Here is a 24879-nt window from a genome sequence, read left to right on the forward strand (position 1 = left end):
ACTTATACAATAGTTTGGTGTCTGGCTTTAAAATATGACACAATTTTATTGTCTTTATAGTCATAAATAACCTTTTGAATATAATTTCTTTTCATCAGAGTTCTACAATTACATTTCTCGTTGGGATTTCAGAAAATATGTATTTTTTACTTTCCTCGGATCACAAAAACTCAAATATCAGTTGCGTTTTTTGCCATACTAAGGCTACTTTCATCAGTGCATGTCATAAAATATCTCCAAAGAAACCATAATTTTGTTGACGAATATACAGCTAACATGTGTCTGTAGTTCCGTTGTGTTAGTGAAACTAGTTGTACAAAAGATTGTGTGCGTGTATTGGCACGTGTGTGCGTGCAGCGCGTGCGCCGCATTCCAGCGCGAAACCATTCATACGTACAGACACTCACTAACATAACATAAACGCTGTTAAAATGTTATCACAAAATGAACTTTTTAAGAACCGGACAAGGATCAATTTTAGCTGGTGATATTTAACGGATAACACAGTACGATGACGCTGATTGTATTCTCAATAATCTCACCTTCATCTTTTAGCAAATTTGAAAGTGTTCAATGCTTTTAGTTACGTTTCTTAGTACTGAAAGGAAAATTAATTTCTTTTAAGTGATGCACGTGTTTGAGAGTCCTATGACGGGCACGTAACTTTCTCGATTTCTGTAGTTTCCATTTAGAAGATTTTACTACATATACGAATTTATTGCGGTTCAAGTTTAATCTATACATAATGAGAGATTATATACAGTGTGTGTATAAATAAGTAAGCATTTGGGCAAATTATGAAAATTGGCCTTTGTGTGCGGATTTTATTTGTAATTCACAAAATATTACAAATATTCACTCGTATCATTTTAACATTAGATTTTGTAGCCTGGAAGACATACGTAAACTGCATCCAAAAGGGACTGCACAGATTCCAATACAAAGTTTTTGTTCTATGATAAGGCAAACTAGCCACAGCATATAAATCGTATATATTACAGCTTATGCGTGTTATGGGTAAGGAGTAAATAATGTGGGTGAAATTATTCACCGGCACATTAAGCCGCGTGAGGGCGCCAATCACCATGCTGCTTATAGGGCGGGCGGGCCTTGAGCGACGGCTACAGCGCGTCGATACCTGCGCGCGCAACACTTAATTCATATCATGCTCAGGTTTTGAGTCGTGAGTTCGTGACTTGAGTCGTAATAAGTTCAATTTTAAATTCAAACATATGTTACATTAAGACTCCTACGAGTACGCCATGAGGAATTAAGAATGTCTAACGTACATTTTATATTTACCAACATCATCATTTTGAAATACACTAAACGACAATGAGTATTCAATTCCAAGCCTTAATATAACTTAACTGATCTAAAGTCCGTTGGGGCAAATTTTGCAAGTAGTTTTTAATACATGACCTACCTACCCAATATTTTTATACGTCTATAACCAATATCTTTCCCGTAGTTAGCGTTTGAGTTGCCAATTTACAAAAGCACATGTGCAAGTCTAATACGCAATTACAACGAGGTAGTCTGGTATTGGAAACGGGAAGGTGATCACAGAAGCTTCACAAAGAGTGGTTGTCCACATGAAGAAAGCATATTGATTTTACTTTATTTTGATAATATACAGGTAAGGTAAAAAAGACTATAAAAGCTTAAATACTAAAAAGTAAAACTAGAATTTTTACATTACTATATGAATATTTAGTTTTAGACTTCTTGATGATAACTTTGTCTTTGACGGCAACCAAAATATGAAGATGGAATCGGTATGTATTCGTAGGAACTCCACGATTACATGACATAAACAAGATTTCATAGATATATAGTCATAGAGTAAAAAATATCAAGCTTCTAATAAAACGTACAAATCCACTGCTTTCCATTTTTTTTGTATTTTGAAAGCCAGTTTTTACAGTTATTGTCCTTAACATCAACATATTCTCTATTCTAAAATATGTATTATAAAGCATATTCTTACATTTTTGACTGGATTACAAGATATTTATAAATTACTATCGTAGTTTGAGTAACTTGCCTTAATATGTAATTAAAAAGCTATCTCACATATTTTCAAAGAGAAGTAATTAATTACTTACGTAGCTGTCACAGTTATCAGTAACTTTCGCCATGGGATAAGTGTTAATAAAGTGTTGGTTTCCCGCCACAACTGCAACGTTGTAAGTGTTAAAAAAAGGCTAATAGGAAGAAAAATATAAAGTTAAAAAACATAAAATAGAAAGAAGTATAAACTCACAGACCACTTATCTAACTTACCCATTATTTACTATAGGAATGTATTATACTAAAATAACACATACTTGGCAAACTTATGAAGCCAGTAGTATATTTATATTCTACATCGAATTAGATAATTACTTTAGATATTTTATTAGATATTTACATTAAATTACTCACAAGGAAACCAATGATGATCAATGTGTTACAGCAGAGCAAAAACAGGCAAGTGGCATCGAGCTTTTTTGACAGTTTGAAGCTCACGCTGGCGTGACTCATCGTATTGCGTCAAATGGCTGATTAATATTGATACCAATGGTCCCGACTTTGGTATGAACGTTAGTAGTGAAGCATAGTTAATTCATAAAGCATCTTACCATCGATTTAATAAGGCCCTTAAGCGTGAACCCTGTGATAAATTTGATAAAGATAACAAATTTACGCTGTGTTGCAAATGTTGTACTGCCTTTAGTTGGCCTACAATTACTTTATTACTGGGCTACAGGAATATTTATGTAAACTGCTAACATTTTTGTAGAACATTGCAACCTTTGTTATTTATATACACTTTACACACTTTCTTTGCAGTTGCAAAACATGGCACGTTGAACAATTTAACGTGTGTCAGAGTTTAAATTGAGTATTTTTTGCTAAGATTACCAGGCCTTTTAATAGCAAATGGGTTACTCGTTTTAGCAAATAAGCTGACTTTATGTCCAATATCGCTACAGCTATCATAACATGCGCCCCTGGTCTCCAGCCATAAGTACTACGTCATAATCTACAACCCCACACTGTTTTATGACTGCACAACCGTCTGCAAGCTAAACTAAAACAAATACGGTTCTACTTAAGGTCGATAATGTCACATACACTTAGCTTTATATTCCTTCCTCCCCCAAAGTCATCCTTCTTGAGTCCATTCAATTTGTGCCGGGCGACAAGTTATGCGTTTTTTATTGCAGCCGACCATAAAAATGATGGCGCGATTATTATGAAGAATTGTCAATACCATCAAAAATGAAGTCCGAAATAGATATGTAATCCTGATCGCTTACACAATCCTACTGTTCTTGTTTTCAGTAATTAACTTATGTGTTCAACTGTTTATAATCGATTTCCGATGGACAACAATAGTTCGTTTGAATATTACGAATGTAAGTAATATAACTTTAGGGTCACACGGTGCTATACGACTAAGTGTAAATATAAAAAAAATTAAAATTCAAACGGCATCGGAAAACAGGAGAAATCTGAGATGGGCCGGTGACACGGCGCGCGTGCCTCAATCCATTACAGGCGGCACAGGGTTTACGCGGGGCAGCGGCGGGGGCTGCGGGGAGGCCATGTAGATCCATTAGCTAATTAGCACCACCACCGACCCCTTCTTGCCAGATTGTTACCGCAAAGTCTCTGGTTGCTAATTGATTTTTAAATGAACACTCTGTTTTATAGAGCGGCCACTGAATAGAAAAGAATTCAACGTCGGACTATAAATCAACTACTAAGAAATTATTCCCATACGTTGCTATATTTTGGTAAAGACGTCTGTTCTATTTTGAAATGTTGAGATATTATCTATTTTTGTAGTGCTTTCGAACGCTATCAGTTGAACAATTTTTACATTATTACAAAAACTACGTCTTCTTTCTATTGCTTGTTGGTGGTGCCCTTTTCAGATTTCGCCAGTATCTAGATTTCCATTTAGTTATTATAATCAACGCCAATGTCGAAAGAAATAATGCCTTATGATGAAAAAGTAATCTTTGTAAAAAATTTATTCCTATAATATTAGTCTACTTTTAAGAAGGAAGCCGCTATCACAGTATACCTGCCTACGGTTTTTTTAAGTTTAATAAATACACAACATGAAAATTAAAAAGTAAAACTAACCTCGTTGTGGCGTCCGTAGCATCACGACCATCTAATGAGGTAATGACTATCGAAAGAGCAGGGGCTGTTAGCTCACGTGTCACGCACGCGTCAGCCCCTAAATAATTTCATTATTATAATAAAACGAGTCAAATGTGTAAATGACGGCACGTGATAGTTGTGACCCCAGCTTTGTTTCGCATTAGGCTAAGAATAAAAGACACACAGGTGTCTTGTTTGATTAAACAGGGACATGTCAATAAGATTATTTTTCGTCCAGGTCTCGTGAGTAACTGTGCTTTGAAGAATCGACTCGCAGATTATTAAAAAACAATGTTATAAAAATGGCTTTCATTGCAAACTGTCCTAATCGTCTCATTCCAGGGAAGGGAAGAAGAATAAAGGTTAATTTATAAAATGATGAGTTACAGGCGGGCGTCCAAAACAGCTCGGCGGGCACAATAAACATTATGGGCGCATTCATTAATAGCTGACCGCTGCGCTGACAAACGGTGCCTTTGCCCGCGCGGCCTCTTTACCCCATCATCCCCTTACACCCCGTGGCCTATGCCCCCTTACCCCAGCTCTCGGGGCTGTGCGCCCGACTCCCTAGCCGGCCAGGTGTAAAACTGCCCGGTCACGGAAAGACAGACATGCGATGCGGCTATAATATGTTTTTATTATTAAAGCTATACATATTGCGCTTCCCCCGGCTCGCTAGGGGATGACCCATGAATATTTATGCGGTGATTTGTTTATAGCACTAAATGCTGCGGTCAGCCTATCAATTTGCGACTGCGATCGTTAGTTGCAGGAACATCGAAATGGACACTATTAAGATATTCAATAGTTTGTAATAAGAATTCTGGCCAACTGTTGCTTTTTAAATAGTGACCCATCTTATAAAATACAATCCAAATATAAATAAAATAATAAAATAAAATACAAATATAGGCTTCAGTAGCAGTAGAGCTCCTTGTGAAAGAGCTCGTCCAGGGAAGTACTGCCACCTTACCTATTTCTGCCGCCAAGCAGTAATGGTCACATTACTGTGTTCCGGTTGTGAAGGGTAAGGGTGCTGGTGAAATTACAGGCACATGAGACTTGTCAACTTATGTCTCAGGGTGACGGGCGCAGTGGCAGTGCCCCCAAGATCTTTGTAATTTAAAGCTCTTGGTGGCACTGCAACTGTTATGGGCAGGCGTGTAGCTTACCATCAGGCACACGACTTGTTGGTCCCGTTCCTTAATGTCATAAAAAAAAAAAAAAAAAAAAAAATGTCGAACTAATATATATATATATATATATATATATATATATATATATATATATACTAATATACTCATATATATGACATATTACTTATATAGGTATCAGATTTACAAGAACAACACGATGGCTGAAACACGTTGAAATTATTGATAATATACAAATCCGTGTCATGCCAGGCGTTTCTCCTGAGCTAATAGTTCTCGAAAGACTACATTTTGTTAGGCTAGATTTTGGAACAAAGTTTAAAAAAAATATTCAAAAACTACAAAACGTCACCACTTTTGTTGTCAAAAGCAAAAAACAACAAAATACAGATTAATTCAAATGACAACAATACACGTAATTTTTTTTTCTAATAATTACTTATTAATCACTCGATATACATTATTTAGATATATGTAGATATAAATTTATGGTTTATTTTATTTAAATAGTTACATCGTGACAATTCTTGTCCAAACCTATAATTTTAATAAAATATTATTATTGGTATGTGCTACCTACTGATCGGTTTGAAGTTTTACTTTACACTTTTACACATTTTTGCTGGCACCGACTCCAAAAATAACTGATTAGATACAGTAAATATTGGAGTATCAAAAATGTTTGTAGTGGTAAAGTAAAACTTCAAACCGATCAGTAAGTAGCACTTACCAATAATAATATTTTATCAAAATTAAAAATGTACGGTTTCACTCGTACAATAGGTAATAGGCTTGTCACGTTGTAATTCTATAAATAAACTATAAATGTAGAAATATTGATTAATAAGTAATAATAATAGGGTGTACAAAACGAAATAAGACAAAAATAAATAAAAAGTTTTATATCCATTGTTGTCATTTGGATTAAATTTGTATTTTGTTATTTTTCACTTTTTAGTATAGTGACCTTACGTGGTTTTTAAAGGAGGTTGAATATAGGCAGTAAATATAGGCAGGTAAGTCGTGTTTACTTAAATACTTGCACTAAATATTAGACGGTGTTGCACTTTTTTATTTTGAACTAAATAAATTGCTTATCCGACCACATGATGAAATGGCATTATGAGAAATGGAAAGATTAAGACGATTATCTTATTCGCCGGCCATATAACGCACACGCACAACGCACACACTCAACATAGCCCCGCACTAGGGAAACCCTGTGACGCGGTTCTATGGACACACACATAGACAACCACAAATTACACCCAAACTCACGAGATAAATAAATGTAGGCCATGCACATATTTCTCCCGGCCTGGGAATCGAACCCAGGATCTCTGCATGGCAGTACGGCATGGTAACCGTTCGGCCACCGAGGCAGTTGATGAAAAGGCATCACGAGAATTGTCTTAATCTTTCCGATCAGGTGCTAGAGTCTGAGAGTCATCACTTCATGCTGCTGAGTTGACGATAAGTCAAAGTTTTTATTCAAATAGGACCATTAACAGCTTGTTCGACAATTACAAGCGTTTACCGTCATCAGGTACCGTAATCTGCTCGTCCCTTTATATCATCACGAGAAATGGAAAGATGAAGACGATTGTCTTGCACGTCCACCACGACTATCAGAGAACCTTTGATTTGTGACAGTTCAACAAACACAGTGTACATGCCTATAAAATTTGAAAATTTCCCTCAATTTCCGTGGGACCCCTCATCAAGTTCTGACTTGGTAGCAATAGGACCACCTCGAGAATACTTTTTTTTTACATAATTTCCAAAATCGGTCCACAATTGACGGAGAAATCGGTGAACATACATAAAACATGCATACAGCCGAACGTGTACGTCCTTCTTTTTTAAGTCGGTTAAAAAGAATCTCTTTCTGGCGCTCATTCAGTTAGTAATTTATTTTAAAGAAGGACGACAAAGCACTTCATCGATGAAGTGACGAATAAATTCAATTAAGACTTTTATTACACCAAATTATAGTTAAGTTGCACAAATTACTAATAAAATTTGAATGCGCGTTTTATGCTTTTCCTAAAATTCACCAATCATTTTTTCGTAGGTAGCCCACGAGTCACCCTCCGCCCTTGCGCTTACCAAATTATGGGAAATGTAAACATTACTCGTATTACCGGTGTTCCATGCTTCAATTTAGCGCCACCGTGGGACCCGATGTACAAATATCCACCTAAATTATTGACTAAATGGATGTCTTTTTTCATAAATTTATCGACATTACAAGTAATCATCAAAACGAACCGTATTCATGAATGATTACGTGCTTTATTAACGCCTTACAGCTGTACAAGGTTTCTTCTATAGTAATGGCAAATTCGTACCGGATAGCACCCGCAGTAACGTTGAAATGTTTAACGTCCTTTATCACCGGCATATACATTTCATTTCATTTTAAATAAATTTTAACCATAATTAGTATTATGTATTAAAGTTAGGTTTGACTACTACTACTTTGATAACTTGGAATTCAAAGTCGTTGTCGAATTTTGGAACATTTTTGTACTTTTAAAAAGTGTGTATATATATATATATATATATAGAAGTCAATGAAACAGAATGTCCACATTAGATTGTTATTTCGAAAGCTGGCCGACACGAGGCGGCCTCCCCACGATGGGCGGCTGCCGTCTATCGATCCGCCCGCCCGCGCCGCCTATTCGCCCGCCCAACTCCTCACCAATGTATGCCCACTGCCTATAAAAAGCTATTAGTTATTGTTATTACTATTACTTATTGTAGTCATAATTTTTTGGGGCATTCAATGATGAGTAATGTACGTTAGTTACTCAATGTTCCGTCTGTAGTCCGTAAGTTACAATTTACTTAATATATTTATAATTGAAAAGAAAAAAGTATTCGTTAGCGCATTGTTATCTCACCAATAAATTGTATATAGTTTTAGTCCAGTGTGTGATTACTTTATACTATAGAGACCACCGTAAGCGAAAGTAACAAATCATTGTTAACTAGGTACTTAAGCTGTGACGCTGGTTTTCATTACAAACTTCTTTTTTTTATCGAGTCACATTGACACACGAGTCCGAATATTTACTTTAATGTTTGTTGTAAAGGTAAATCAGCGTAAATTGAATGAACTTACACTGAAGTAAGTGTAAAGTTTACTCAAACCTCAACAATGAAAGAAAAACAAAATTATGTCGTAAAAGACAGCAAAAATAGGACATAAAAACATTTAACTTCGGATTGCGTAATAAAACAGTAATAAGGTTATAAATAAATATAACACTTTCGGTTCACTACAATATATTAATTGCATCATATCCAATAAATACCTTTTAACATATCATTATAAGTTAATTCTTCCTGGCACTCGTCGAGACAATGCAATTTAATTTAAAGGCAATCGTCGACATATCAGTGGATAGTACAGTCAACAAAGTCATCTCAATACTTACTATCTGCCTTACCAATGAGCGATAGAAGTTAACTCATGTTACGATTTCAAGTGTAATTATGCTTTGAATAAAGAAATAAAGATTTATTGAAGATTATTTTGATATTGGTTTTTACTAGTGAGAGACATCATTAAAAAGATTCTACGTTTAATTTTTGTGTACGCTTGTAAGACAAGTGGAATTATTATCTAAATTACAAATGTAAAATATATTCTGGCGATTTTGTTTTCATCTTTCTGCTAATAAAAGAAATTAAAAAAATATCCACACTTTAACCTCACAAATTAAAACTAGAAATTTATTCATGTATCCCACGCAGTCTGCTAATTTTTCTTGGACGAACGGACATATAATTAGGCTTTCATGCACCAAAGTGGAGGCAAACAGTAAGGGAGAAGGAAGAACCGTATCAATAATATGCCGACGTTGACCAAACGTAGTTTCTGTAAATAATACCTGGACTCCTGGTGCCCTGGAAATGCTGGAAGAGTACAGAAGTTTTTGGTCAACCTTTTTGCATAGCGGCCTATGTTTACAGTTTCGTTGGTGTTCAAATGATGGGACGATAGTGAATGTCGGCTTTTCCACACTTGCCAAATAAGTCAGCTGAACTGAATCCAAAGAAGAGGTACTGTTATTGTACGGTATCTATAGATGGGTTAGTGCGTACTTTGAGGTGAAGATATTGAAACCGGGAGGGCAATGCTGAAAATATTCCCGATGCCTAGTTAAAATCTTAAAGACAGCAGCCGATCGTTGTGTGATGAATACAATATTTCGTTAATACTTGCAAATTTGGAGTAAAACTTAGTGTCTACATCATATTAACAGAGCCCTACTACAAGCGTGATGTAAAACAGAGGACTAGAACTATAAATATGTATATTATTAATATAAATTAATTTGTCCGCATTTTATGAAATAAGTAGCAATCAAACGCATTAAACTACTTTTGCTGCTAGTACTACAATACCAACATGTTACAAGAATGAAATGCGTAGGCGTTCGCCTGAGTTATGGAAATAGAGCGACGATGGCGGCGGCTGTGCGTGCTCGTTCAAACAATGCTGTAACGGGATGCGACGATGATTTTAATAATGCCTGTGCGGCATATTGGATGAAAAGGTCACGTCTGCACTTAGTGGGTTTCCATAATCGCTATAGGAGTCGGAGAATCATTTTGTAAGTAAGAAAACGCATCATCACATGTTGCAGATCACGTAGTTTATATGTCCTAGACATTACGATAACACAATTTTTTAGTCTTCTACGAAAGGTGCTTATTTACAGTAAGTACAAGTTTCACCCTGCAGATTAATATGTTTAACATTTTTTATTTCTATTCTATTTTCTATTGTTGCGTTGACAAATCTATGCTTCACTGAAAGTTGATCGATTTAATTACCCTACAGGTACAAATAATTGATTGTCCCACCTACAAAATTAATTTGGATAGCTTCTAGCTTATTTATGTTGTCTAAGTATTGGAACAAATTCTATAGAAAATATATATATAGAGTCGTAATAATAGAATGCATTCTCTAGGATTCCGAATCTAGAAAGGTACCTAGGCTTATAAATGCCTAAATTTGACAATGTACAGTAATAACGGCATTTAAGCACCCTCGAAACAATTTAGAAATAAGTGTCTAAATGCTCAATCGGCCAGAGTTCGGCGGCGACGATGGTGACGAAGCGTGAAACAGAGGTGATAAGGAAATATGGTTTCTGGACCGCTACTGATTGGTGCAAAACGTGAACATGGTGTCCATATTTAGATATGGACACCATGTTAACGTTCCCACAGGCAACTTTTCATTTGAATTTATGCATGCCAAGTAAAATTCAGGATCATGTGAATAATGTCCCAAAGGAACACAAAGTGTTGGAAATGTGACCAATGGTTATAACAGAAGGCGGCGTTGATGAGTGACTTGCAGATTAACCGAACATCCGTACGTGCTATAAGTTGTATACTAGGCAACCCCCCTACGACACGAGCAAAAAAACCGTTATGTAAGCTATAGTTTAGGTTACGATGGAACTGACATACACTTTGTATAAAAATTCATAAGTAAATAAAGATAAAAAAACAAACCAATGGTACAAATATAAAATTAATACCCCTAATTGACTCAAGAACAGATTCAGGTGCTATAAATTTTGACTATATTACAACTATTCACAAAGGTTACCACTGATCTAGCGTAGGCACCTATATTTCAGAAATTAGATACAAGTTATCTATCATGCGAGGTGAAAAACTGTTGCATACGCGTCAGCGGCGAGTCGCCCGATTGACTGGGCGTTCAATGTCTAGACGACAACACGTCTCATGGTTGCGTCACCATCATCATCATCTTCCTGCCACCAATCAGACGGCTACGTCTTTTGTTTTAAAGGTGCTGCTTCTATATGCCTAACGCGATAAGACAACCATATAAACATTGTTTGTAAATAATGTCTATTGATAAAATTATCTGAACATTTGAAACTACTGTCTACAATTTTATTGATTCACACTATTTGTATTGAGTTGAAACCAACAGATTTTAATTTAATATTGATTATATGAGATATAATCAAAAGGGTTTCTAACAAGAATAGAGGTTAAGGTAAAGATATTATCGACAAAGAAAAATTACAGACTTCAAACAAAGCACTTGCGTTCACTTGATAAATAACTTGTTTTTGTTAACATCCAGCAGCGTAAATGCCTCTTTCCTCATCGATGCAAATCCGCGGGAGGTTCTTTAATTTCACAATAGCTGTCTATTCGGCAAGCCGGTTGATTTAGCTGATTCGTAAATGACCTAAACTGAAGCGAATAAAGCACCTGACAGGTTGCCCCGGGCAAAGATTATGAGACCAGTTTGAAATAGGTACCACCTAGTTATGATTGCTTACTTAGTATTGCTGTATTAGTATACCTATACGTACCATAATTAAAGGTAACTTTACATTGATAGATACAACAACGACTCCCTCGAATTGTCAAGGAAAATAGACTTTTGTCTTTTTCTTTTGTAGATCTATTAATTGAAATAAGTCTGAAGAAACGATACATCCATTATCATTTCACTAGTGAAAATGGCAACGTCGAGTTAGTTGACTATTTTGTAGAGCACAGAACTAGACAGGCTAGTCTTTGCGGGCATTGCTCAAGCGCGTCTAGCCGCGTGGAGGAGCCGTTGCGGCAACCGTTCGATATGCAAAGGTCACGGAAGGAATTCGCGCGGTCCGACTGTTGCGACACTGCTCCCAGGAGGTTCCACTACACCGTATACGCTCAGTTGAAAACACGGGACCACCGGCACTGTGCGCTTACCAATATCTTTGATAACCTGCGCTGCGCTATATAAACCAAGCACACAAAAGTTATTACATCTATTTAGTCCTTGGAGACCAAAAATATAGTGAATAAAATGGCCCTTTTTTAAACATTAATCCATGATTTCACTGCCTATTTAAACACTACCTGCTTGTGTTCTTGCCGTGTTGTTGTTGTGTTGAAGCCTTCTTTGTTTTACAGAAACAAACAAACATAATCATGATTGAGAAACACTTTAATTCAGTATAACGCCACATTACATGATTGATTAAGTATAGCTACGTTGCAATTTATTTTTCAAGAACTTCCAATAATTCAAATATGTCATTACGTAGCTTTAACTGGGTATTACACTTAGAACTAAACTGTTAAGGGAAACATTAAACTTTAGTATCGATCTGCTGAGCGAGACAATTATAATGTTAAATATTACATTAGCATGAAATAGGTAAGCATTACATCGTCAACTTCCGTAAAAGTTGTATACTGCCCTCGGAACGAAAAAAAGCACAACTGCTATGTAAAGTGCGCATAGTTGTGCCTTTTTTATATATAGATATTATAGATAGAAGTTCTTGCCTGGCACATTATTGTATTAGATAGCTTTAATAATTTATTGTTCGTAGTATTTTACATACTTATACATAATACTGATAAGCCCCGCCCCTTTGTATTTGGTTAAACAATAGAAAAGTAAACTTAGATAAAACAATGAACTCATTGCTTATCGGTTTTCTTATTTACATAAGAGCACGTAGGTACTTTTTATCGCGGCATATACAAAAGAAAATGAAGAGTTTATCTACTTATGGACATTGCAATGTGCCAACTTATGGACACTGCACTGTGAAAACTCAAACTGACAACACTTTCTGAACGGTTTAGGCCTCAGTCCACCACGTTGATCCATTATAGGTTAGAGAGCCTACTGGCCTATGGAGCTTTTGTGAACCTTCGAAATTTTCACATTCGTTGTCCTCACCTACTCAGTTGGTAACCAAGTTGCACGCGATTACTATAGATTAGTTGGTACAGCCCAGTACAGTTGGACTGCAATTCCCTTGGACCCTTCCGCATTGTTGGCAAGCCTTTTCTCAAACTTTACATGTAGGTAAAGTACCTGCACATGGAAATGGCATGTGTAGAAAGAAATACACAATCAGTTAAGTTAAGTTAACGAACATCTCTTTTTAGTACATTCAACAGCACATTAAGCTATACACTTTTGTTCGAATGTGGCCTCCAGTGCAACGGAACAAGATCAATCAATGTGTAGCTTGATGTGCTGTGCCGTCTGTACTATGATAAAAAAAAAAAATTACGCGTTATTATGACGTTGATGTCTTTTGTACGGCTTACTTGGGTATTGTTTTAGATGAAAGTGTTGGTAACATTCGTCATATTGAAAAACAGAGGTTAATGTAGTAGTTGTGTGTTGATACATTTAACAATTTGCTCTATTATGACAATTTGACTCATGAGTGTGCTTATGTGCTGGACTCGAACGAGAATCTTACGTATGATAATCGCATGTGTACTATTTTTAAGGGTAATCTGAACAACAAGGGTCTTTGACAAGTTTTCAAAGATTTGAGCTTACTTGTTAATGATGTAATGCTTGAAAACTTACAAAATTTAGCTACGGAAAAAAAGACAGCAATCACAACTCTCTGATGAATGAAACCCAGTTTTTTCGAACCTCACAGTAGCAAATTCATTCTTTTACACCAAAACATTGCCAGTATACTAGCTAAAAGAGACATACTAGAAATTACTCTTTCTGAATTAATAAATTTGAACACTCAACCCGACGCGTTGAGTGAAACATTTGTAAAAAAAGGAGATGAACAAAATATTAAAATTTTTAACTATGAACTGGTTTCTAGTTATTGTAGGGACAAAAAAAGATTACTGAAAAATGGTATCGTATCGAGAGAACTAAATTTTTTCAATAGGTATTTAGTGCAGAATATTTTTGAATGCTCAGGTATAGACTTACCTGCCCATAATCTAATAATTTTATGTATATACAATTCACATAAAAGATTTAGGACACGATTCTTAAACATATTGGACTCAGTTTTGCACGATGTAACAAACACATATAAAACAAAAAAAATATAATTACCGGCGATTTTAATATAAATATACTAGATAATACTCCTGCTAGCCGCTACCTTAACGATTTGATTCAGAATTATAATTTAAGACAACATATACATTTACCGACTAGAGAACTCACTTGTATAGACCTAATTATCAGTAACATGAAAGAAGCAACTGGAAGTAACTTACATCTACAACTATCAGATCATAATACTGCCCAAATGCTAACGTTTTACACAAAAAGTAAAGAAAAAACCTTTTGGTACGTCACGAGGCGAGACATAACACTTGAAAATTGTAATAAACTTCAAACACATCTCGGTGCTTTGACTTTCAGTGACGTCATGAACGAAACAAATACTGACGTGGCATTTAGCATATTTCATGAGCTTTTTTCCCTACTACATAATCTAAGTTTTCCTAAATACCAGTACAGAGTCAACAATAAGGCCAACGGCCCCAAATGGATATCTGGAGCGCTGAGAAGGTGTTGCAAAGTAAAACGAAAATTGCGTTTTAAATATTATAAAAGTAAAAATAAAATGGACGAGGATAAATTTATAAATTATTCTAAAATTCTAAGAAAATTTATTTATGACGCTCAAAATAATCATAACGCTAAGTTTAATAGAACACATAAAAATGTATGTAAGGCATCTTGGACAGTTATAAAGGATCGCCATAATAAAAAAAAACCCCAGTCTTGACATAAAAGATTTAAAGGTGGGAGACAGAACACTGTCAGAACCTTCTGAAATGGTCACAGAATTTAACAGTTATTTTACTAATATGACGAATGATAATAATTTCATAATTGACAAAGGAAAGTATAACACTCTGACAACGATACAAACCACATTAAATTCATTTTACATCAAACCTTTTTTAACACAGGACATTATTAAAGTTATACAATCCCTAAGCAATAGTAAGGCTTGCGGTTATGATGAAATTTCAACTATGATTTTTAAACAATGTAAGAATGAACTAGCACCTGTCCTGACATATCTCGTAAATTTGTCCTTTGAAAATGGAACTTTCCCTGATTTATTGAAATTATCAATTGTTAAGCCAATATATAAGAAAGGAGACAAATCTGATATATCAAATTACCGCCCTATCACTCTTAATCCGATACTGGCTAAAATATTCGAAAAATGCATGTTTCTTAGATTAATGGACTATTGTATTAAGTTCAGCATCATTAAACCAGAACAATTTGGCTTTCAAAAAGGAAAATCGACAACAGATGCAGTATTCAATATTATCGATACAGTTAGTAAAGCTCTTGATGCAAACAAACACAGTACGATGTTGTTTCTTGATATGTCTAAAGCCTTCGATCATGTGGCACATGATACACTATTAAAAAAATTAGAGAAATATGGAATCAGAGGCATAGCATTAGATTGGTTCAAATCGTATCTACAAAATAGGCAGCAACGTGTAGAATTAAACTATTTAGATAAAAATAATTTTATTAAAACTTCCTGTTCGGAAAACCGATTGAAAAGGTTTGGTGTTCCTCAAGGAAGCATATTAGGGCCTCTACTATTTTTATTATATATAAATGACCTGCCACTGATAACTAAATATAAATATATGATGTACACACATCAAAAAAAGTTTGCGATCACTTCGAAAAACTGAAATCTTTTTTGTTACTGTAGATTATATTATGATTTTTTCTTCTTTTTAGATTCTTTATTTAAAAATAAATTAGAACATAAAACAATGACCCCGTTCAATTGTTTTTTCATATAAAAAGGCTTTCAGTCCTAGCTTACGCTCATTCAGAAATCTGATTTAGTCAATTATAAGCGATTCAAGATATTTTTCGCGGAAAGTTGTGATTGAAAAAATGCCAAGAGGATTATCAGAGGTTTTACGAGCTAGAATAGTAACTTTGAGGGAAGAAGGATACACCACGAGAGTATTAGCACGCAGACTTGCTATATCCCAATCCTGTGTCGTGGCTACGTTGCAGAGGTATCACGGAATGGGGAATTTAGCTGACCGACCCCGCAGCGGTCGCCCAACTGTTTTGACAGCTGCCCAAAAGCGCTATATTAGATTGCTGGCAGCCCGTGATCCAACAATCAACGCCACTAAAATAAAAGCAGAAGTCAGGGCCGCCTCTGGGCTTGAAGTTAGCACGCAGACCGTTCGCAATTGCTTGCACCAGGTTGGATTACGAGCACGGAGGTCTTGGCGAGCTCCGCTCAATTCCCGGCAACGTCAACAACGAAGATTGCAGTGGGCTAGCCTTCGGCAAAATGAAGAAGGTGAGGACGAAAACATTTGGCAAAACTGTCTCTTCGTTGACGAATCCCGAATCAGCACTCATCCAGATAACCGACGTGTCCGTGTCTGGAGAAGACCAGGCGACCATGAAAGACAAAGAACTGCCACTGGAACAGTTCAGCAAGGCGGAAAATCGGTGTCCTTCTGGGGTGGCATTATGATTGGAGCTAGAACGCCTTTGATCCCGTATCGGGGCTTCATGACAGCAGACATGTACAAAGCAGTTGCTATTGATGATATCGTCAGACCATTCCGAGTAAACCATGGGCACTAATTTGTACTGGTCGATGATAATGCGCCCGCACATCGAGCTCAACGAGTCAATGCTGCTCTTCAAGAATACGATATCACACGATTAGACTGGCCTGCCAGCTCGCCCGACTTAAACCCAATAGAGCACGCGTGGGATGCTCTTAAACGAGCAGTATGGAACCGTGAGCCACGTCCCCAGACAGTTCCAGAGCTCAGGGAAGCCGCTATTGAAGAATGGGATAGGTTACCCCAGGAAATGCTGGATAACTTGATCCTCAGCATGCCCAGGAGGATCTTCGCATGTATTCGAGCCAGGGGAGGAGTTATTTTATATTGAATTCACACCTTTTAATAATAAATTGTTGTTTAAGTGTAATTAAACAGTCTTTTTCTTTCTATGAAATTTCTATCACTATTACATTATGATTAATGGCTCAATTTTTTAAAATAAATAATAAAAAATAGTTTTATATTTTAATTTCAAACAGGGTATTCCTATTTAAAGAAAGCATACAACATAGATTTTTTCTTGATAAAGTTAAATTTAAAGATTTATAGGAGCTTATGCTATTGATCGCAAACTTTTTTTGATGTGTGTATGCAGACGATATTTCAATAGTTATAAACTCAAATGATAACAACCTGATGCAATATGAAACCGAAATGAATGACACGCTAAAATCAGTGGTGGAATGGTTAGCTGTAAATAACCTAAGTGTGAATTTTGAGAAAACAAACTATATTCAGTTTTCAGTAAGAGGTCGCAGACAAATTACCTTGAATATTAAGTATGGTGATAAGAATATACAAAAAGTAGAGTTTATTAAGTTTTTAGGCATATTAATAGATAGAAATTTAAGTTTTACGAACCATATTGACAGCATTTGCAGCAAAGCAAACAGCTTTGTATACGTCCTTCGTAGGTTAAGACGAATTACTTCCAAAAATATTGCTTTGTTGGCTTATCATGGCTATATTGCATCAATTCTCCGTATTGGATTGATTATCTGGGGCAATGGCTCTTACGTCAAACGTGCATTTGTAGCCCAAAAGAAATGTATACGCGCAATGTGCGGCTTTGGTCCACGAGAATCATGCAAACTACTGTTTGGTGACTTAAACCTTCTGACACTCCCTTGTATGTACATATTCGAAGTTTGTAAGTTTGTCAAGCAGCATCCACATTTATTCAAAATAGCCATTCAAATAAACCGAAGTGCAAAAAGAAACCCTAATAGACTTGTTGTAGACCATGTACCTAGGACTACCCTTTAACTAAAAAGTCCGTACTACACATGTATAAAAATTTATAATAAACTACCCAATGAAATAAAAAAACTGACATATACACAAATGACTACAGAATTGTACAAATGGTTAGTTGTAAAAAAATTTTACAGTGTGAATGAATTCTTGGAACAATAATTATGTATTATTTAAAAAAAAAAGAACTTCAATATTTTTTGTAATTCTTGACATACATATGTATTTTGTTTTTATAACTTTTGACATTATTTCTTTTTTGTAATTCTTGAATTTTTATTTTTATTATTATTTTAATTCTTGACATACTTAATCTGTGAAAATTGTGACTTATTTATTTAAAATTGGAATTGTCAATCAAGATAATATTATTAGACATTTGCATGCTATCGGATATGCGAAACATGTTTGTACTGGTTTTCTTTTTTTTTGCTACAACTTTTATACCATGTTTGAAGCAAATAAACAATTTGAATTTGAATTTGAATTTGAGTTCTTTATAGAAGAAATAAACAAAAAATATTTATTTAATAAAAATGTTTAACCATCCTGTCAATACACTGTCTTTTCATTTTATTCCTTTGCGGTAAAATAATGAGAGACGAGAATCCACAAAGTTTTGGAACTCCTTTGCGACTGCTTTACAGTAATTAAATTTTTATCCTTTGAGAATTATCTAAGTACATAAAGACCCTAATCAGGTGAGTATCGAGGGCAGGAAAGAGTTTTACTCTGCAAATGATTGAAATAAGATGATTTTGTTCGGCGATATGCGCTCTGGGGTTAGCGTTTAATAGAAGTAGAGCTCGTCTTGAAAGAGTTGAGTCGAGGGAAGTACTGCCACCTTAACTATTTCTGCCGCCAAGCAGTAATGTGAGCATTACTGTGTTCCACTTTTGAAGGGTAAGGGTGTAGTAAAGTTACAGGCACATGGCACTTGTCAACAAGGACGGGCGCACTGGCAGTGAACGGCATTGCAATTGTTATCTACAGGCGAGTCGCTTACCACTAAGGTCGCGATCTATTCGCCCCGTCACTTGGTGTCATGAAAGAAATACTATGTTAGTAGAGGTGACGATCGATTGATTAGCCGTACTTCTTTCTTTGAGTCTTGCCATCGTCGTTCGCATTTCTTCACAAAGGCGATCAGCGTCACATTTAGAAAAAATCTAAGAAAGCCAAGATAAATCACTGCGCGCCTGAACCAACCAAAATTTATTCACAGTTTTCTGTAGGTACGTTTGTGTAAAGTTTTCACTGTAGAACGAGCAAATAAAAAACGCACAGTGCATTTATTAGTTGTATTCGCTCCATACACGTCTTTAATGTTTCGAGTTGTTTGCGGGACATTAGTGCCTCTGAAGTCGTATTCAAAAACTATAAGGACTTTTACAAGTATCAATTTTGCATCTCAAAGCAAAATTTTTGTATTTGGAACAAAGAATCTTGCACTTTTACTTTTAAAGTTTCACATTGGGCGGAAAAAGATTATTCCCTTCAACACTTTACTTTTCTCATTTCACCGTGATCCATAATTTCCATTGCGTTAACTATTTTATAATTACAAAAAAGCTGAGCTACAGTAACGTCATTTTAAACTTCTAACACCTGAACCAGTAAATGTGGCAACATGTAATAAAAATATAGCCATGGCTCAGCAAAACCGTTCTTTTGTGTGTGTTAATAAAAAAATCAAATTCAAAAATAAACGGAGAGTAAGGGACAGAGTGGCAGTTTCCTACAAGTAAGTACAAATATGTACCTACAATCAGAAAACTCGATGCAATTCCAGTTTCAAAATATTTTTGTTTGCTAGCTGAGATTATAGATAGTTATTTTTCTGATGAAAGAATGAAATAAAGTAATTAAAATTTTACCACTCAAAAAAATGGTCTAACGTCATTAGTTGGTAAGAAATTGGTGAAAAGAAAAGAAACGTATAATTGGTGTTCGTTACGGCAAAATAACCCTTAACTTTTTATTTGTTGAAAGTACCTATATTCATAGCTCAAGGTTGTGCATGGCGGCGAAATGCGATGGAGACTGATAAATGCACCATTTTTTAATTTTTTTTTTTATTATGAAGAAATAATGTTGAGTGTGGTTTTGAAATAATTTTAGAAAAAAAAATAGATATGGGGATATGTAAGTATGAAACGATTTTCAAAACAGACTGTCACGTATGAGTACTTGCCGTGATAGTAATTTGAAACGTAACGCACTATAAGATAGGTCATAGTAACAAAACAGATGGAAGCGTTTCATGTTAAACCTACTGCCGTGGTATTTCTCAGTCAATGTTCTATATAAAATAAGTATGCTAACACTAACACGATTATATATGAAATTAAATAACTGCTCACAAATTAACCAATGTTATAAGTTATTATTTAAATCATTATAATGCATTGTCTTTACTATTCATATGTATATTAAATAATAACAATCCCCTTGCAAATCTTATCCTGTCTATTTTAATTACTTTCCAATAGAATGACGGAGATTTGAATATTAAATAATGTATAAAAATCTTGTCATCTAGTAACATCTCGAAAGCACGACTGAAAGCGCGTCTCGTGTGCGCGCTATCCTTTCGTCGTCGCGTCACCTGTCCCAGTATGGAGCCGTCCATTGTATGCTAATATAGTAACGTGCTTACGCGCAGAATCAAGCCATCCTCTACACTGCTGAGATATATTGGATTTGAATATATATCAATAAACAAAATATCTTAAATTTCAATCTTAAATAAATTAATTGGCATTCAAATTGTGGGCAAGAAACACGCCTCTGAATTTATTTATTTTGTAACCCAAAAGCTATGTTCCACGCAACCATATTCATAAACAACAGAAATTTCGGAAACTGTTGCACTTTTGGCCTTCTATTTAGGATATATACAGAATATATTTAATATATTTACTGCAAAAGTGCAATTTCTGTGCTCTTCGTTTGCACAAGTGCATTAGAATTGCGCATGTGGCTTTCATGGAGGTACTTGCGCAGTCATTGATATTACTAATCAGCCGTTGTGGCGCAGGTAACTTGACTGCACCAAAACGTCATCCAAACTGCTTACAAGTCGTTGCAATGTATTAGGTCTGAATACACCCTTACTACAAATAGTATAAAGAATTTTACCTTCATGTCCGATTAAAATCCTCTGCCCGCGGGAGATTGGACTCCGTGATCATGAGATTTGCATAATAAGTTCGAAAAATATCATTTACAATACGATCGGATACTGCATATAAGCTACGCGAAGTAGCTACCGAAAACTAGACAATAAATTTTCCTCATGATTCTAATTTAAAAATATATACTTGCTTATTGTGTTAATATCAGTATTTTGCTTACTTCTGTTTCAGACATCTGATTTAGAGTCGCTGCTGTGCAAGCAAGAGGGCGCTGCACTCGCGCCCGCCCACATGGACCTCTTCGACGGGGGCACCTCCTCTCGCGACGATGCCTTCCTTCGCCCCGCACTCTGGGAGGACATCGCCTCTTCCATCAGGAATATTGATCCTGAGAATGCGAATATGCTCGCTCCACTGGGAGCCACTCATGTCAAATTGGAAGCGGAAGATGCGCTTCTAGAGGAATGCGCCACTCCCCTCCTCAGTCCGTTGGAGATCAAGACAGAGCGGTTGTGTGCGCCGACATACGCTCAGCCGCAACCGCCACCACACGCACCGCAGCACCAACCCACACCCTCCTTCTCCAAATTCCCACCGTCGCGCCTAGTTTACATGTCACCACTGACGCCACCCGGTTCAGATCAGGGCAGCCCAGGAAACTCCATGCAGGTAATTTTTCGGGTGCATTATCGTATGTATATTAATCAGGCTTTGCGATTGCTTGCGTTGAAGCGACCGATGGTACCATCTTCTGCTCTGCGATTTTTTCATCTCATATCATGTTATCAAACCGTCTTACAGTAAATTAAGCTTCTTATGGAATACAGTAACTATTTATTTCTTAGAATATTAAATAGTTTTTTTTTTAAGTTTGTTGTTTAGTTGATTTCTTATTAAATAATTATTTAATAAGACGTCAATAGATTTTGTGAAACATTTAATATTTTAAAAGTGAAGTAAGAAGGTGTTTTTGCTATGTTTTCCGTACGCAGCAAGTGTGTGGTGTGTGGTTGCAGGGCGGGCCTCGCAGGACGCCGCCACCACCGTACCACCCGCCGCCGCTGCTGCGTGCGCCTCACGTATCGCCGCATCCAGGCGCGCATCCGCATCATCATACACAAGTAAATTCCACAAATCACGATATTTTATTCAACATTATTGTTTTTGTTGCCACTTTTCCTAAACAATATTGTTATTATAACAGTCAATGGCTCAGTCACTGCAGCTGCCCAGTCAGGCGCCCGCGCCGCCGCCGGCGCCACACGCGCATCCATCTTTACCGCACTCGAGACTCGCGCCGCCGCATTCTGTCAAGTACAATAGGCGGAACAATCCCGAACTTGAGAAGAGAAGAGTGCACCACTGTGATTTTATAGGTAAAAATACATATTAATATATACATAAAATACATCTATAAAAAGAATAAACTTGCAACAATATACATGGATATTTGGATTTTTGCAGGTTGCACTAAAGTGTACACAAAAAGTTCACATTTGAAAGCTCACCAGCGGATACACACAGGTAATCAAGGAAATAATGTACTATTCATAATATTATTTACCGAATCACAGCAGCTTCGCGAATGTAAGAACTCAACAAAGCCTCCAATATCATCGCTTAAATTATGATTTTCCAGTTATTGAAACAACTTTTGCGAAGTCTCGAAAGATGGATCGGAAAGATCATCAAACGAGAACTTTCACACAACCTTAGACTTTCTCAAGACATTATTAATTTACGCCTAGCATCGTCAAATTTCCACTTATACGAAAATCTTCGTGTGAGCATGTGGGCAGTACCTAACAGTACAAAACATTAAGCTTCATTACTTTTAATAAAACTCAATGTTTCGCTTCACAAAGTAAATGCCTCGGAATTTGCGTGCTGCTTGAGCTTGACAGTGCGCCAGTTAGATGACTGCACGAAATACACAGCATTTGAATATCAAAACCTGTTTTGTAAATAAAAATCAATGTTAGTCGTGGTGATAAAATACACATAATTTTATTTACACATGTAGTAAGAAAATGTGCAAAGCGAAGTTAGTGAAAATGCTGTAAATCATTTATTTTTACAAAAAAACAATTGTTTTGTTTTGTTTTTTTTTTTAAACAGTCTGCTTTCATTTTATGTGATATATAAACAAATCTAGGTATATACCATACAAAAGTTAAAGCTAATAAAAAATATGCAATAGGATACTTTGTAGAGCTTTGGTTTAGCAACAAATTGTTGTGATTAGCAAGAACGCTTTCCCAACCTTTTTAATTTTGTGATTATTGTTTTCGATGATTCTGAAATATCAGACTTACGTCATTTGACATGTCAGTCGAATTGTTTTGGGTATGCTGAGCGAGTGCGCATTTTGATGCTTGGAGGCGGCCATATAACCGTGTAAGACTTGCAGGTGAGAAGCCGTACACTTGCCAATGGCCGGAGTGCGAATGGCGGTTCGCGCGATCTGACGAGCTGACGCGCCACTACCGCAAGCACACGGGTGCCAAACCTTTCAAGTGTGCCGTCTGCGAGCGCTCGTTCGCGCGCTCCGACCACCTCGCGCTACACATGAAGCGGCACCTACCCAAGACCTCCAAATGACACGCAAGGAGGGGCGGAGACCAGCCGCCCGTGCCACCTAACACTCAGGTAAGCACCTAAACTATTTGTATAGATGAAGTCGATCCAGTCATTATTTGTCAAAATTTTGGTTTTCTTGTTTGTACTTATTTACATTTACCAGTTTTGAAGATCTATCATTTTGTTTTTGATTTTAAGGAGGAATGCAGCGAGAGCATCTTCCTGGAGTGCGACCTGGACGCAAATTTGATGGACACCTTGTACAGCGTGCTGTGACAGACGATGTCCGCAATCCCGCATCGCGAGTTCAACATCGTCGCTACGTCTTACAACTCAAATATTATTATCGCCGAGTGAAAATGCCTCGAGGTACACACCCGCACCGGCGAATAGCTCTCAAAACATTCTCAATACTTTAATTATTTGTATAAGTAATGTAGTACCCAACGGTGTCCATCCCAAAATTACCAGTTAACCATAATGTAAATGTCGTTGTTACGAAGGCACAAATAGGTACAACCGTACAATAATCTACAGCATTACCAAGGAAATCGCTTTACGTACATACCTAAATATTATTACTAATTGTAAACGATTAGAACAGAGTCATCTATAGCAGCCCAAAACAAGTGTATTTTATAAATGTTTATATAATTAAATAAATGACAAATATTTTTAACGGGGCGGGAGTCGCGCGACACCGTAGCTAGTATAATTTTAGAAATACGTTTATACTGATATTGTTGGTTAATATGACAGTACTGAGAGTACAATAATGTTCACGGTAAAGCAAGGTACTATACGTGGACACTCATTATATTATCACAATCTGCAGCTAGGTGTTAAACAAGTTTTAGTTTCTTTCTGCATTTCTTGCAACGTGCTTGTTATATTTTTTTTATTTATAAATACCTTTTGCACATTCACGCTCACGATATGGGGCAATTCGTTAAGACACTAACAGGCTACTTACGCGAATGTGTTAAAAGTGAACTTATATAATAATTTTCAAATACAATCGTTAAACATAATATTTATTTAAAAAAAAATTGCTCACTGTAGTAGCGCCGGTGTCGCTACAGTCCTCGTCATCGCAAAAGCTCTAAGTATTCATTAGATATGATTAGTTAATTTATTATAAGTTA

General features: G+C 36.2%; 1 protein-coding gene across 2 annotated transcripts in view; it reads left to right on the top strand.

Moving 5' to 3' along the window:
• The window catches only part of LOC113226843 (dendritic arbor reduction protein 1), a 57066-nt gene extending 32688 nt beyond the window's left edge, over positions 1–24378 (top strand). Inside the window, exons 3-8 of one of the 2 annotated variants that reach the window (XM_026459622.1) lie at positions 21386–21823; positions 22147–22275; positions 22359–22530; positions 22619–22678; positions 23565–23803; positions 23933–24378. In XM_026459622.1, coding sequence (XP_026315407.1) covers positions 21386–21823; positions 22147–22275; positions 22359–22530; positions 22619–22678; positions 23565–23755 — 990 coding nt within the window. In that variant the 3' untranslated portion in view covers positions 23756–23803; positions 23933–24378. The remainder of the gene's footprint in view (positions 1–21385; positions 21824–22146; positions 22276–22358; positions 22531–22618; positions 22679–23564; positions 23804–23932) is intronic. The other variant, XM_026459630.1, reaches the window with a different exon arrangement.
• Positions 24379–24879: the final 501 nt, after the last annotated feature.

The sequence above is a fragment of the Hyposmocoma kahamanoa genome, unplaced genomic scaffold, assembly GCF_003589595.1.
Source record: "Hyposmocoma kahamanoa isolate Upper Pololo Valley unplaced genomic scaffold, ASM358959v1 100021, whole genome shotgun sequence".
NCBI lineage: Eukaryota > Metazoa > Arthropoda > Insecta > Lepidoptera > Cosmopterigidae > Hyposmocoma > Hyposmocoma kahamanoa.